This window comes from Bos indicus, chromosome 15 (genome assembly GCF_029378745.1).
Source record: "Bos indicus isolate NIAB-ARS_2022 breed Sahiwal x Tharparkar chromosome 15, NIAB-ARS_B.indTharparkar_mat_pri_1.0, whole genome shotgun sequence".
Classification (NCBI taxonomy): Eukaryota; Metazoa; Chordata; class Mammalia; order Artiodactyla; family Bovidae; genus Bos; species Bos indicus.
Window position 1 is genome coordinate 79,557,333 of NC_091774.1, and position 17,409 is coordinate 79,574,741.

Here is a 17,409-nt window from a genome sequence, read left to right on the forward strand (position 1 = left end):
ACATTTTTGTTTATAATTTTTCTTACCTTTATCATAAAATATGAATTTTATTTCACACCTATTCTAGCAGAACAAAGTTTGGGTGAGTATAAATGCCCTTCCAAAATTCATTAAAAGTACAATAAATGCACAATTTTTTTCTTTTTTCCAAACAACAAAGTATCTCCTGAAGTTCGGGAGGATGACCAGAGTTTCCTGTAAGAGTTACTTTTAAATCTATATGAAAATTGGTTTAATTCTCATGAATTAATGAAAGATTCATAAGAGTATTTTAACCTGATTCTCAGTGTACCCCTTTTTATAGCCTTTCCTTGTTATTTCACCTTGGATAAACAATATTCAATAACATTCTTAACATCTGAAGAAGACTTCACTAGAATAAAGTTGGTTATAGGGTGTCAGTCAATAAATAAAACGTGAAGTTATTGGTTTTATGAGAGACTAGAATAACATGGTTATAGTATGTTATGAAATTTAAATTATAAAATGAGGATGGATACTCAATATCCAGTATGATAATAATTATGAAGTTCTATAGGTATGCAAATAAGCATTATATTAAAAAATCATCTGGAGAAATTTACCAAAATGTTACAAAATTTATCAAAATGTTATATAATGTTGAAATTTTTCATATCATTCTTTCAATTTTGTTAAATTCTCAATTTGTTTCTAATGCAAATGTCTACTCCCATAACAGTGTCACACAATTAAATATAAAAGACTCATTATGAAAAATGAGTCTTTCCTCAGGAATGAAGGAATGAAAAAATCATTCTTTCCCTGACAGTTTCAGGCATAGAGTAAGTATTGCTCTAGAAATAGTTTCTCTACCACCCAGGCAAAAATTTAGAGCATCACACAGGAAGACCAAGCCTTTAGGCCCCTCACTGTGGGTCTTGGAAAGGAAGACATCTAGTTTCTCATGGCCTAGCATACCTGCATCTAGTCCCTGAAGACATGCCAAGTACCTTTTGTCCTTGGAGATATGCCAAGAATTCTTCCATGGAAATTGGTCCACAGGGATGACCAAGTGTTGCAATCATCAATCCCTAGTATGTGAGGTGCCCTGGAATTACTAGGATAAGAGGCAAGGCACACTCTGCTCTGCTGATATTCATTTTAGACATACATTCCTGGCAGATATTACATTTGATCAGGAACTGAACAAACTTTCTAGGTTGATTAATTTTTCCTTCAGAAGAAAAAAAAATGACTGCACTAAAATTTAAAAAGAATTTATCTCAAAGAAACAAATATTATATTAAAGAAAGATAGATAATATTAGAGGAAGCTGTTTTTCAGTCAATCTTGCTTCCCAGTAAGTATTGTTCTCAAAAATTGAAGATTTTAGTTGAAATCAAATAAAGCATGAATAATATCAGAAGAGTATGCATGCAGATATCATTTTAGATATCTTTGCCTTCAGTAGTGCCAGGACTGGTGGACCCAGAAATATAGAGTTGTTATGATCATGGTCTTTTAGCCATTTAGAAATATAATTTTGGAAGAAATTTGATTTTGAATGGCCAGATTATGATAAGTTTGTATCTTTTGGAAATTAATACTAAGTATGTGGTTAGTCTACTAAAGTCCAAAGATTGATAGTTATTTTTCATTAGTATTAAATAATATTGGGGAAAATAGCAGAGCATAGTATATTAAAAATATTCTACTATGATTGTTTATGATACATATAGCATTTTAGTAGACATATTTGAAATTAACTATGACAGGAATATATAATGGACATGCTCTCTGGAGTCAATCTATCTTGGTAGAAGTACAGAGCCAACATTTAATAGTTCTAACTATGGACACGTTACTCAAATTCCGTTCCCTTTTTCTCATATGAAAAATGTGGGTAATAATACTATGGTATAATAAACTCGTGGGCATTAAATGCATTAAAAATGTGAAGCATTTAGGAGGCTTCTGTGGTGTCTCAGAGGTTAAAGCCTCTGCCTCCAGTGCGGGAGACGTGGGTTCAATCCCTGGGTTGGGAAGATCCCCTGGAGAAGGAAATGGCAACCCACTCCAGTACTCTTGCCTGGAGAATCCCATGGATGGAGGAGCCTGGTAAGCTACAGTCTGCGGGGTCACAAAGATTCAGACACAACTGTGTGACTTCGGTTTCTTTCACTTTCAGGCTTATGCAATTTATTCAATATACTTTTTGTTGTATTTAAATGTTAATTTACATCTATTTATATATTTGGGAATCAAATTTTTTTCTTCATATGCAGTCCATACCTCATTATCATCAGTTCTTAGAAACACTGAACAAATATAAATATGTCAGGTCATATATAGCAACACAAACCTTTTTGAAGTAATTTCTGATAAGTTTCAACTTTGATTTCTCAACAGTTTGGAGCATTTGAACACCATGGGCAGAAGGAATATCACACAGGTGTCTGACTTCATCCTCATGGGACTGACAGATTCTAAAGAGATCCGGCTGGTCCTCTTCACCCTCTTTCTCCTGATGTACCTGATCACTGTGCTGGGGAAGGTGGGGATGATCCTGATAATCTCCCTGGATTCGCAGCTTCACACACCCATGTATTTTTTCCTCAGTCACTTGTCATGTCTTGACCTCAGTTACTCAAGTGTCATCACCCCTAAAACCTTAGACAACTTACTGACTTCCATCAAAACTATTTCATACGTGAACTGCTTCACTCAGATGTCTTTCTTTGTCTTCTTGGGCGCCACTGAATGTGTCCTTCTCTCCTCCATGGCCTATGGTCGCTATGCAGCCCTCTGCAGCCCTCTGCGTTACCCCGTTGTTATGTCCACCAGACGCTGCTAGTCTCTTATCTTTGGATCCTATTTGATTGGCTTTACAGATTCCTTTGTCAATGTGCTTTGCATGAACAGATTGCATTTCTGTGACTCCAATGTAATCTACCACTTTTTCTGTGACACATCCCCAATTCTATCCCTGTCCTGCACTGACACGCATGACGTTGAAATCATGATATTCGTTGTCGCTGGCTGTGCCCTAGTGGTGTCTCTTGTCACAATATCCGTGTCCTATGTGTTCATACTGTGCACCGTCCTGAAAATCACTTCCACTGCAGGGAAGCAGAAAGCCTTCTCTACCTGTGCCTCCCATCTCCTGGGAGTAACCATCTTTTATAGCACTATGATTTTCACTTACTTAAAACCAAGTAAGTCCTACTCCTTGGGAAAGGATCAAGTGGCTTCTGTTTTTTATACTATTGTCATCCCCATGCTGAACCCCCTTATATACAGTCTTAGAAACAAGGAAGTGAAGAATGCTGTCGGTAGAGTCATTCAGAAAAGAAAGGTTTCCAAGCAATTAAAATAACAGTGATGCTGAAATTTTAAGCTATTTTTTTTCCTTCTTCCCTTTATGGTATTTCCTTCCTCTTTCTCCAGAAATGACTTGAAGACTTTACTTGTTCTTTATTTATTCATTTATTAAGTAGAATTATCCTTTGATTTACCAAATATTTTCTTGGACATTTATTAGAATATGCCTTTAGAAATCCACATTGTAATTGGAAACACCGACACATGTTAAATCCATGGTACAAATCTATCTGTTTTTAAGGCTAACTGATTAGCAAAATAAAAATTTTATTTACCACCTTTTAAAGTATTTCATGCATATTCAGAGAATTTTATGATGGAAAAGAGTTTCATTTTGGGAACAATGCTAACACTTTTAGAAATTATTTCATTTACATTGTGGAAAAACAGTATAGCAGAATGCTCTTGTTATTGAACCAAACACTCCAGACTTTTGATTCTAGATCTGCAACTCTTTCAGCTGTGTAACTCTTAAATAAAACACTTTCTCAATAGAATATAACAAATTATGATTCCAGGTCCATAGAGTTTTTCTAAAGATTAAATCATATAACTGATATAAGTGTTTAAGGTAGTACTATTAAAGGCAGACCATTATCATTAGAAGAAGAAGGCAGAAGGCAATGGCACCCCACTCCAGTACTCTTACCTGGAAAATCCCATGGACGGAAGAGTCTGGTAGGCTGCAGTCCATGGGGTCGCTAGGAGTCAGACACGACTGAGTTACTTCACTTTCACTTTTCACTTTTCACTTTCATGCATTGGAGAAGGAAATGGCAACCCACTCCACTGTTCGTGCCTGGAGAATCCCAGCCTGGCGGACTGCCGTCTAAGGGGTCACACAGAGTTGGACATGACCAAAGCGACTTAGCAGCAGCAGCATTATCATTAGGACACTCTTATTTGTTCAGTATTTTTAATGCACAGTGTCTTATTCTTACAGAATATTCTCTTGTTTGTATAAAATTACTTTTGGTAGATTTAAAAGACAAATAGCTAAGAAAAAACTCAGCACCTCACAGGTTTGGATTTAAACTGGTACATGTCAATATTGCAGAAAACTTGAAAAGTGTTGAAAATTTAAGGAAATAGAAATGCCCTAAAAATTAATAACTTTGTATGTTTTCTTCCAGATTGATAGTTATGTGTGTGTGTGTGTGTGTGTATATAATGTGCTAGAACAATACTTCTGTCATTTCATATGCACCTTTTTGCAGTTTACTGTGTACATTAACAAGATTAACCTTTAACTATTTGTCAATGAATTCTAAGATGAATGTGTTTTTGACACATGGGAAAGATTGACTTTCATTTTGCAATTCTTTGAATGCAAAGTGTTTGTAAATTCATCAAGTTAAAAATCTGCAGATAGTTATATCTCTTTGGTTACTATCTGAAAATATATTAAAAAAAATCCCTCCTTTCTATGATGTGTCAACAAACTTCAGTAAATTGCTTTTTAATTGAAATTCTTATAACTGATATTTTATAGTGTAATTGTATTTTATAGTGTATTTTACAGTGTAATTGCCTGTCTCTCAATTTCTAGAGATTTGTAAAATTAAATTAATAAATTAAATGCTTTTTAAAATTTTTTTATTTTATTTTATTTTTTAACTTTACAATATTGTAAATGCTTAACTCATTTGTTTTAAATTACTTAACAGAGATAAGTAGTTCAGTTCAGTTCAGTCACTCAGTCGTGTCCGACTCCTTGTGACCCCATGAACTGCAGCACGCCAGGACTCCCTGTCCACCACCAAACCCCAGAGTTTACCCAAATCCATGTCCATTGAGTCAGTGATGCCATCCAACCATCTCATAACCTCTGTCATCCCCTTCTCCTCCTGCCCTCAATGTTTCCCAGTATCAGAGTCTTTTCCAATGAGACAGCTCTTCACATCAGGTGGCCAAAGTACTGGAGTTTCAGCTTCAACATCAGTCCTTCCAAAAAACACCTAAGACTGATCTCCTTTAGGATGGAATGGTTGGATCTCCTTGCAGTCCAAGGGACTCTCAAGAGTCTTCTCCAGCACCACAGTTCAAAGGCATCAATTCTTTGGCACTCAACCTTCTTTATATTCTCACATCCATACATGACCACAGCAAAAATCATAGCCTTGACTAGATGGACCTTTGCTGGCAAAGTAATGTCTCTGCTTTTCAATATGCTATCTAGGTTGGTCATAACTTTCCTTCCAAGGAGTAAGCGTCTTTTAATTTCATGGCTGTGGTCACCATCTGCAGTGATTTTGGAGCCCCCAAAAATAAAATCTGACACTGTTTCCACTGTTTCTCCATCTATTTGTCATGAAGTGATGGGACCAGATGCCATGATCTTCATTTTCTGAATGTTGAGCTTTAAGCCAACTTTTTCACTCTTGAGACTCTGTCTCTTTCATCAAGAGGCTTTTGAGTTCCTCTTCACTTTCTGCCATAAGGGTGGTGTCATCTGCATATCTGAGGTTATTGATATTTCTCCCAGCAATCTTGATTCCAGCTTGTGCCTCATCCATCTCAGGATTTCTCACTGACTATGCCAAAGCCTTTGACTGTGTGGATCACAGTAAACTGGAAAATTCTGAAGGAGATGTGAATACCAGACCATCTGACCTGCCTCTTGAGAAACCTGTATGCAGGTCAGGAAGCAACAGTTAGAGATAAGAAGTAAAACTAAAAATTTACAATGAATTCAGTTTTTGTGTTAGCTTATTAATTTTAGTCTGGTAGAGCACTAAAAATTTCCCTTATTTTAAAGTTTTCCTTGTACATAATATTGAATTTCAATTTTAATCTATTCTGCTATTTAAAGGTTAAGATCATATTTTTAATTTACCAAGCATTTAATATTTTTTGTTTAAATTTTTGTAACTAGATAATTTTATTCACACTATAATAATTTTAAACTTTCATTTTTTTAAATTAATTTTTTATCTACAAAACTATATTTGATTATTTTAATAATAATAAGATGCAAAAGTGCAATTTTCTTTTAGGAGTTAAAAGTTTACATTGTTTTACTAGTTCAAAACTGTTAATAAATTTAAGTGTTTTAAATATGAATTATTTTCTGGTAATTTGTTTAAAAAGTTACTTATCATTTATCAAGGCCATTTGAAGTTATCATGACTGCTTTTCTCTGATTTCAGTATTTTCTAGATTCTATACTTAGAGCAATTGCTACTTGTTTTTGCTTCCATTAGCTTAACAGTATACTTTTTGTCTCCTTTGTTATCATTCATAAACATAATGTAGTTTCATATATTTATGGGCCCTTTTCTGTTTTCTAGCCTCTTTTATAAATTATGCTTTTACTATGCTTTCATTTCTATTTCTATGATTAGGAAATGTATCCTCTTATTTTCTGCAAACGAATATTATGAACAGATTCTATGATGTGGACAATTCTTAAATTAGGTAAATTTTAAAACAACTTAAACTCTATAAATTGACTATACTATTCTTATAATAATGTAGTTTAGAATACATTTATATGATAATAGAAACATAAGTAATATTATTATACATGTGCATTGTATTATATCATCTATAGGCCATATGAAATATTTCAAATATTTTTATTTTCCTAAATGTTCTTTGTTATATTAGTGCATACCACATTTTATGTAAAATGGAGTCTGAAGTAATTTAAAATATAATATGCTTTTTTATGGTGCCATGCCAAAATGCTATTTAATAAAAGTATGATACGGAGAAAGATGCAAAAACATAAACAGCTGCATTTACTGTCATAAATTGATAAATAGAATGATCATAATACATTTTTGCTAAGTATTTTCCATTTACCAGCCAATATTTAAAGGGCTTTAGATATAGAGTGAAAAGAGTTTATCTTCACAAGAGAACTTACAGGTAAGTACCAGCAACATCTACATGTTAATTTCAGGTGATGGAAGGCCATCCTCCTACTTATTCAGTCAATGACTTAAAAAGACTCCTGAAATTTTCTCTTTATCTCACACACCTCACATCCAATCTATCAAGATAGTGTATAGATTCAAAATACATGGTATATTTGAAGTCTGGCTACTTCTCAACATCTTTTCTGCTACCCACACTGGTTCAAAGAACCATCATAGTCTTAGAATCGTTGCTGCAGTCTCTGGACTTGTCTCTGCTTGGCCTTGTCCCTCTTGAATTTAAATGTCAATGTGAGAGCCAGAGTGATCATACTGTTAAAGAGTATGTTGGAATATATTACTTTATTCAATAATCCTACAGATCTCATCTCACTAAGAGTAAAAATGAAAATCTTCATAAGATCCCACTGGTCCATAATAACCTTGCATCCACTACTAACCTCTGTGAACTCATTCCTTACTATTGTATCAATTATATTCACTTTGATTTAATCACATGACATCCTAACTCTTCTGTGTATACTAGTCCTGATACTACCTGAGATTTTTCCATTTTTCCTTCATTCAGAAATTCCTGTTTATAGACAACTACATTTTTTTTTTTGGTCTTAATCTATTGAATAATAACATCCTTGCCACTTTATTTAAAATTGTACCTGTTCTCTATTCTTTTTCATGTTTCATTTGTTTCCCATACCAAGTATCTACATCCGACCATTAATAATATTTTGCTAGTGCATTTTTGCATTATTTTTCTTTTCTGCTCCTCTCCCCCCTGCACACACACATTATCATATAAACGTAATAAGTTCAGGATTCTTGCTTAATTTGTTCAACATTGTATCCCCAGCACTAGATCTATGCCTCAAAATATATCTGAAAGTTGCAATTTACAGATGAGGAAACTGCAGAGCAGAAAGAGTAAATAGTGGTCCATGGTCACTCCACTAGTTAAAGAACAAGCTAGCTCACATTTGAACCCAGATACCCTAACTCTAGTGTTCATAAAGACAACTTGTGTCTTTATCACCACTCTCTGATTGGATATTTTTTCAACGTAAGTGTACTACAATTATCAGAGTTGAAAAAGTAGAATTCACAGCTATATTAAAGAAAACATTAAAGAAAATACCAGGGGCTGTCGAAAGGTGTATGTAGCTGGCAGACATTCTCTGGAAATGCTGATTGAAGACAGTATAGTTTTGGCATTACTAGATAGGCCTTGGCAAACATACAGTCACAGTCCTATTCACAGAAGGAAAATTAAAGAACAGTTTATCCCTCAATAGTATTAGTCTAAAAAATAAATCTGTGATAGTCAGGGAACAGGCTATGTTGGTGTAATAGTGGGATTCAGAAACAGAGTGGCTCAATAAAGAAAACAATATCCTCAGTTGCAAATTCCTAGATGTTAACTGTTTAGGGTGTGTGGATGACTCTTTTTCACAGAACAATCCTGGAAATTATGTTTCTTTTATGTTTTTGATTGGTTAGCCCCCAAATGTTGTCCTTTTCTGCACTGTTGAAAGTGAAGAGGAACTAAAAAGCCTCTTGATGAAAGTGAAAGTGGAGAGTGAAAACGTTAGCTTAAAGCTCAACATTCAGAAAACGAAGATCATGGCATCTGGTCCCATCACTTCATGGGAAATAGATGAGGAAACAGTGGAAACAGTGTCAGACTTTATTTCTGGGGGCTCCAAAATCACTGCAGATGGTGACCACAGCCATGAAATTAAAAGAGGCTTACTCCTTGGAAGGAAAGTTATGACCAACCTAGATAGCATATTCAAAGGCAGAGACTACTTTGCCAACAAGGGTTCGTCTGGTCAAGGCTATGGTTTTTCCTGTGGTCATGTATGGATGTGAGAGTTGAACTGTGAAGATGGCTGAGCACCGAAGAATTGATGCTTTTGAACTATGGTGTTGGAGAAGACTCTTGAGAGTCCCTTGAACTGCAAGGAGATCCAACCAGTCCATTCTGCAGAAGATCAGCCCTGGGATTTCTTTGGAAGGAATGATGCTAAAGTTGAAACTCCAGTACTTTGGCCACCTCATTGAAGAGTTGACTCATTGGAAAAGACCCTGATGCTGGGAGGGATTGGGGGCAGGAGGAGAAGGGGACGATAGAGGATGAGATGGCTGGATGGCATCACTGACTCAATGGACGTGAGTCTGGGTAAACTCCGGGAGTTGGTGATGGACAGGGAGGCCTGGCGTGCTGCGACTGATGGGGTCGCAAAGAGTTGGACACAACTGAGCGACTAAACTGACTGACTGACTGACTGATGAATGGATATAATGTATTCTGTGTAAGTCAGTAAAGGATGATCAGATTAAAGTATTGGTTAAAGTCAAAATGTCTTTATTATGTTAAACATTTTTATACAATTTAAAGCAAAAATTAAAAATTTCTGTTTAGTTTTATCTTATCTTGCCATAAACCTGATTTTTATTTCACACTAGTTTTAGTAGAACTAACTTTTGGTGACTAAATTGCCCTTCTAAAGTTCAAAAATGTTACAATAAATGCAAAAGTAACTCGTTTATCTGAACCAAGAAACTGTCTCCTGAAATTCTGGAATATGAGCAGAGTTTCCTGTAAGAGTCACTTTTAAATCTATATTAAATAGGTTTAATTATCATGAGTTGATAAAAGATTCACAAGAATATTTTAACCTGATACGTCTATATATATCTAATATGTCCATATATATATGTCCTGAGAAAACCATAATTGAAAAAGACACATACATTTACACCAGTGTTCATCATTGACTATGTTTTTATGAGATGTACTCACTTTGAAATTATTTGTCAGGACTTGTTTTCCATTATCTAACATAAATAATATTTAGAGAAACCGTAGGCATTTTCTTAAAGTTGTATACCATAAATTTCACCTAAAACACCAAAGCCTTTTACTATGTGAATAACAATAAACTGTGGAAAATTCTTAAAGAGATGGGAATATCAGACCACCTGACCTACCTTCTGTGAAATCTGTATGCAGGTGAAGAAGAAACAGTTAGAACCGGACATGGAAAAACAGACTGGTTTCAAATTGGGAAAGGAGAATGACAAGGCTGTATACTGTCACCCTGTTTATTTAACTTATATGAAGAGTACATCATGAGAAATGCTGAGCTGGATGAGGCACAAAGTGGAATCAAGATCACTGGGAGAAATATCAATAACCTCAGATATGCAGATGACACCACCGTTATGGCAGAAAGTGAAGAAAACCTAAGGAGCCTCTTAATGAAAGTGAAAGAATAGAGTGTAAAAGTTAGCTTAAAGGTCAACATTCAGAAAACTAAGATCATGGCATCTGGTCCCATTGGCAGATAGATGGGGAAATGGTGGAAACAGTGGCTGACTTTTTTTTTTCTGGATATATATATATATATATATATATATAGAATGGAGAAGGCATATATATATATATATATATATATAGAATATATATATATATATATATATAGAATGGAGAAGGCAATGGCACCCCACTCCAGTACTCTTGCCTGGAAAATCCCATGGATGGAGGAGCCTGGTAGGCTGCAGTCCATGGGGTCGCTAAGAGTCGGACACGACTGAGCGACTTCACTTTCACTTTTCACTTTCATGCACTGGAGGAGGAAATGGCAACCCACTCCAGTGTTCTTGCCTGGAGAATCCCAGGGATGGGGGAGCCGGGTGGGCTGCCATCTATGGGGTCGCACAGAGTTGAACATGACTGAAGCGACTTAGCAGCAGCAGCAGCATATATACAGAATCTAAAAAGATGGTAATGAGGAACCTATCGGCAGGGCTGCAATGGAGACACAGACACAGGGAACAGACTTGTGGACACAACAGGGGATGGAGAGGGGGTACAAATTGAGAGAGTAGTGTGGAAACCTATACATTATCATATGTAACATTAGATAGCCAGTGGAAATTCGCTATATGACACAAAGAGCTCAAATTTTGTACTCTGTGACAACCTAGAGGGGTGGGATGGAGTGGGAGGTGGGAAAAGGGTTCAGGAAGGGGAGGACATATGTATACCTATGGTTGATTCGTGTGTATGTATGACAGAAGCCAACACAACTTGTAAAGCAATTATCCTCTAATTATAAATAAATAAATTAGAAAGAATATAGTGAGGAAGATAGTAGGACAACATAGATCAAGAACCCAGAATATGCATATATTTTGATCCTCCAAAAATGAAAACTAAGTCAAAGAAAGAGAAGAGATATCACAAAATATAACAAGATTTATCTTTCCCCAAATATAAAAAGATTAAAAATTACCTATTGAATACATATAATGTGTTATGAGTAAGTCAACAAAGAATAACCAGTATTAAAGTATGTATTAAACGTGAAAGTCGCTTAGTCCTGTCTGATTGTTTGCTACCCCATGGACTAACCTGCCAGGCTTCTCTGTCCATGGAATTCTCCAGGCCAGAATATGGAGTGAGTAGCCTTGCCCTTCTCCAGGGGATCTTCCTAACCCAGGGATTGAATCCACGTTTCCTGCATTTCAACCAAATACTTTACTGGTTGAGTTATCAGGGAAGCCCAAGAAGACTAGAGTGAACTGGGGTCTCCTGCATTGTAGGGAGATTCTTTACTAGCTGAGCTACAAGGGAATATCTTTATAAAGTTGAAGTTTCTTTATGCAATTAAAAAAATTAAATTTATCTTAATTTTTTCTCATCTAGCCATAAGAATGAATTTTGTTTCACAATTGCTTTAACAGCACTAATTTATGATGAGTAGATTTGCCAGTCCAATGTTCATCAAAGATACAATAAGCACAAAAGTACCTCTTTTATCCAAACTAACAAACTATCTCCTGAAATTCTGGAGTATGAGCAGACATTCCTTTAAGAGCCACTTTTAAATTTACAGGAAAATTGGTTTAATTATTCTGAGTTAATGACAGAGTCACAGGAATATTTTAATTTGAGTCTCAGTATAATGACAATTATGCAAATCTCAGTTCAGTTCATCGCTCAGTCGTCTCTGACTCTTTGCAACCCCATGAACCGCAGCACGCCAACTCCTGGAACTCACTCAAACTTGTGTCCATCGAGTCGGTGATGCCATCCAGACAGCTCATCCTCTGTCATCCCCTTCTCCTCCTGCCCCCAAAGTTTCCCAGCATCAGAGTCTTTTCCAATGAGTCAGTGTTTCCCATCAGGTGGCCAAAGTATTGGAGTTTCAGCTTCAACATCAGTCCGTCCAATGAACACCCAGGACTGATCTCCTTTAGGATGTACTGGTTGGATCTCCTTGCAGTCCAAGGGACTCTCAAGAGTCTTCTCCAACACCACAGTTCAAAAGCATCAATTCTTTGGTGCTCAGCTTTCTTTGTAGTCCCATTCTCACATCCATACATGACCACTGGAAAAACCAGCCCTGACTAGACAGATCTTTGTTGACAAAGTACTGTCTCTGCTTTTTAATATGCTGTTTAGGTTGGTCTTAACTGTCCTTCCAAGGAATAAGTGTCTTTTAATTTCATGGCTGCAATTACCATCTGCAGTGATTTTGGAGCCCCAAAAAATAAAGTAAGCCACTGTTTCCCCATTTATTTTCCATGAAGTGATGGGACCAGATGCCACGATCTTCGTTTTCTGAATGTTGAGCTTTAAGCCAACTTTTTCACTCTCCTCTTTCACTTTCATCAAGAGGCTCTTTAGTTCCTCTTCACTTTCTGCCATAAGGGTGGTGTCATTTGCATATCTGAGGTTATTGGTATTTCTCCCAGCAATCTTGATTCCAGCTTGTGCTTCCTCCAGCCCAGCATTTCTCATGATATACTCTGCATATAAGTTAAATAAGCAGGGTGACAATATACAGCCTTCACATACTCCTTTTCCTATTTGGAACCAGTCTGTTGTTCCATGTCCAGTTCTAACTGTTGCTTCCTGACCTGCATACAGATTTCTCAAGAGGCAGGTCAGGTGGTCTGGTAGTCCCATCTCTTTCAGAATTTTCCACCGTTTATTGTGATCCACACAGTCAGAGGCTTTGGCATAGTCAATAAAGCAGAAATAGATGTTTTTCTGGAACTCTCTTGCTTTTTTGATGATCCAGCAGATGTTGGAAATTTGATCTCTGATTCCTCTGCCTTTTCTAAAACCAGCTTGAATATCTGAAAGTTCATAGTTCACGTATTGCTGAAGCCTGGCTTGGAAAAGTTTGAGCATTACTTTACTAGCGTGTGAGATGAGTGCAATTGTGCAGTAGTTTGAACATTCTCTAGCATTGCCTTTGTTTGTGGTTGGAATCAAGCGGACCTTTTCCATTCCTGTGGCAACTGCTGAGCTTTCCAGATTTGCTGGCATATTGAGTGCAGCACTTTCACAGCATTATATTCAGGGATTTGAAATAGGTCAACTGGAATTCCATCACCTCCACCAGCTTTGTTTGTAGTGATGCTTCCTAAGGCCTACTTGACCCACATTCCAGGATGTCTGGCTCTAGGTGAGTGATCACATCATCATGATTATATGGGTCATGAAGATCTTTTTGTACAGTTCTTCTGTGTATTCTTGCCACCTCTTCTTAATCTCTTCTGCTTCTGTTAGGTCCATACCATTTTTGTCCTTTATTGCACATCTAGAGGTCTACAAATAAGCATTTTATGAAGAAAAAGATAATTGGGAAACTTTAATCAAAATGTTAAATTAGTTTGGATTATTTCATATTGTTCTTTGAATTTTATTATATTGACTTTTTTTTTCCCCAACGTACATATTTACTACTATATTGCATGTGTGCTAAGTCGCTTCTTTTGTGTCCAGCTCTTTTCAATACTAAGGACTATAGCCCACCAGGCTCTTCTGTCCATGGGATCAATAGGCCAGAATACTAGAGTGGGTTATCATTTCCTCCTCCAGGGCATCTTCCCAGGCCAGGAATTGAACCCGTGTCTCATGTCTCCTGCATTGGCAAGCAGATTCTTTCCCACTAGTGTCACCTGGGAAGTCCACTCCTATAATATTGGCACAATTTAAACATAAAAGTTTTATTGTGAAAAATGCATCATTCCATCCCTGATAGTTTCAGTCACAGAATAAGAAAGTATTTCTCTAAAAATAGTTTCTCTACCAAAGCAGGCATAGATTTAGAGCATAACGTTGGAAGGCCACAGCATTAGGCTCTTCACTGTGTGGCTTCTAAGGGGAAAAAAATTAGTTAGAACTTAGCATAGCAGCGTTTAGTACTTGAACTTTTGTCCTTGGAGACATGCCAAGTAATTTTGCTTGGAAATTGGTCCACAGAGATGACCAAAGTTTGCATTATCATCAGTCTCCAGAATATGAGGTAGCCTGGAGTCATCAGGATGAGAGGCAAGAGATATGGTGCTCCACTTACATATATGCACACAGTTGATCCCTGATACTCATTCTAGACATAACTTCCTGGCAAATTTTATGTATAATCAGGAGTTGAACAAAACTTCATTTGATTTATTTTTGCCTCAGAATAAAACAAAATGAATTCACTAAAATTAAAAAGAACTTATCTCAAAGAAAACAAATATTGCATCATAGAAATTTTCAACTGAAATGGTCTTATGTGTTATTTGTGAGAAAAATTGGAGTTTGACATACTTCTAGAGAGAAAATATTGGAAGAAAGTATTTTTTCACCAACTTGGCTGAAAGTAAGTATCGTTCTCAAATTCGGAAAGTTTTAGGTAGGATCCAATAAAACGGGAAATTTATCAGCAGAATATGCATGCAGATATCTTTCAGACCTTTTTAAAAAGTGTCAGGATGTGTGGAAGGAGAAGTACAGAGTTGATATGATCAGGGTCTACAAGTCATTTGCATTTTTAGAAATATAATTTTGGAAGAAATTTGATTTTCAGTGGTCAAGTTAGAAAAATATCATATATTTTGGAAATTAGTACTAACATATGGTTTATCATTTTAATACACCCTATTAAAGTCCACTAAGTTTGGATACTTGTCATTAACATTAAACAGTATTTGAAATGAAAGAACAGAACATGGTACATTAAAACTATTCTTTTATCATTCTTTATCATATAGCTAGCAGTTTACTCTTGGTTTTGTTGAAATTAATTATAAATAGGAGTATGGTATTATAGTGTGGTGTAGTGGTAAAGAATCTGCCTGCTATGCAGGAGACATAGGTTTGATCTCTGAGTGGGGAAGATATACTGCAGGAGGATACGGCAACCCACTCCAGTATTCTTGCCTGGAAATTCCATGGACAGAAGAGCCTGGAGGGCTACAGTGCATGGGATTTGCAAAGAGTTGGACATGCCTGAGCACACACACACATGGCCTTATGGACATGCTCTCTGAAGTCAATCTATGGAGGTGGAATTGCAGGTTCAAAATTTAGTAGTTCTATATCTGGATGAGTTAATTAAATTATCTGTGCACTTTGTCTCATCAGAAAAATATGGCTAAAAGAGTACTAATTATGATATAAAAATCTCATGAAATGCATTAATTAAATAACAGGAGCATTTAGGACCATATCAGGCTTATTCTAATTCTTCAATGAATTAGTTTTTGTTATAATATATCCAAAAGTCAACTCACACCTATTTTTATATTTGGAAACCAAAATAAGTTTTTGTCTCTGCATACCCTATACACACCGCCTTATCATCATTTCATGGAAACACTAAATTAATATAAATAAGTGATGTCATTCATACATACACAAAGTACTTTTTTTTTTTAATTTTTGAAGTAATTCCTGCTGAATATCAACTTTGGTTTCTCAACAGTTAGGAGCACTTGAACACTATGGGCAGAAGGAATATCACACAGGTGTCTGACTTCATCCTCATGGGACTGACAGATTCTGAAGAGATCCGGCTGGTCCTCTTCACCCTCTTTCTCCTGATATACCTGATCACTGTGCTGGGGAATGTGGGGATGATCCTGATAATCTCCCTGGATTCCCGGCTTCACACCCCTATGTATTTTTTCCTCAGTCACTTGTCATTTCTTGACCTCAGTTATTCAAGTGTCATCACCCCTAAAACCTTAGACAATTTACTGAATTCCACCAAGAACATTTCGTACCTGAACTGCTTCATCCAGATGAGTTGCTTTATATTCTTGGGCGCCACTGAATGTTTCCTTCTCTCCTCCATGGCCTATGATCGCTATGCAGCCATCTGCAACCCTCTGCATTACCCGATTGTCATGTACACCAGACGGTGCTGCTCCCTAGTCTTTGGATGTTATCTGATTGGCTTTATGGACTCTTTTGTTAATGGACTTTGCATGAGCAGATTGCATTTCTGCAAATCCAATATAATCTTTCACTTTTTCTGTGATCTATCCCCAATTTTAGCCTTGTCCTGCACTGACACACATGACATAGAAATCATCATATCCACTTTTGCTGGCTCTAGCCTAGTGCTGTCTCTTCTTACAATAGCAGTGTCCTATGTCTCCATCCTGTCTACTATCCTCAAAATTACTTCCACTTCTAGTAAGCAAAAAGTTTTCTCTACCTGTGCATCACATCTTCTGGGAGTCACCGTCTTTTATGGCACTATGATTTTTACTTACTTAAAACCAAGTAAATCCTACTCCTTGGGAAAGGATCAGATAGCTTCTGTTTTTTATACTATTGTCATCCCCATGCTGAATCCACTCATATACAGTCTTCGAAACAAGGAAGTAAAAAATGCTCTCAGTAGAGTCATGCAGAAGATGAAATGAAAGTCGCTCAGTCGTGTCCAGTTCTTTGTGACCCCATGGACTCTACAGTCCATGGAATTCTCCAGGCCTGAAGTGGGGAGCCTTTCCCATCTCCAGGGAATCTTCCTAATCCAGAGATTGAATTTGGGTCTCCTGCATTTCAGGCAGATTCTTTACCAGCTAAGCCACAAGGGAAGCCCAAGAATACTGGAGTGGGTAACCTGTCCCTTCTCCAGGGGATCTTCCAGACCCGAGAATCAAACCAGGGTCTTCTGCATTGCAGCCTGATTCTTTACCAACTGAGCTATGAGGGAAGCCCAGGTAAAGTGTTCTGAATAATTAAAATAGCATTGAAGGTAAGTGCTCATACTCACCAGTTTATTTTTTTTTCCTTATCTGTATTTTATTCCCCTTTTTTCTCTTTCCAGAAACAAACTGAATTATTTATTTATTTGCTTTCTTTTTAAATGATTATTTGCTTGATCTATTA

The 17,409-nt window shown here is 36.5% G+C and overlaps 1 protein-coding gene and 1 pseudogene across 1 annotated transcript; both read left to right on the plus strand.

The window, feature by feature from the left end:
• The first annotated feature begins 2,389 nt into the window (after positions 1 to 2,389).
• On the plus strand, positions 2,390 to 3,337 carry LOC109569870 (olfactory receptor 8H1-like; annotated as a pseudogene).
• Positions 3,338 to 16,010: 12,673 nt separating this feature from the next.
• Positions 16,011 to 16,940, plus strand: LOC109569094 (olfactory receptor 8H1-like). Its single transcript, XM_019974410.2, has one exon. It carries the CDS (start codon positions 16,011 to 16,013, stop codon positions 16,938 to 16,940), a length of 930 nt encoding a protein of 309 aa, XP_019829969.2.
• Positions 16,941 to 17,409: the final 469 nt, after the last annotated feature.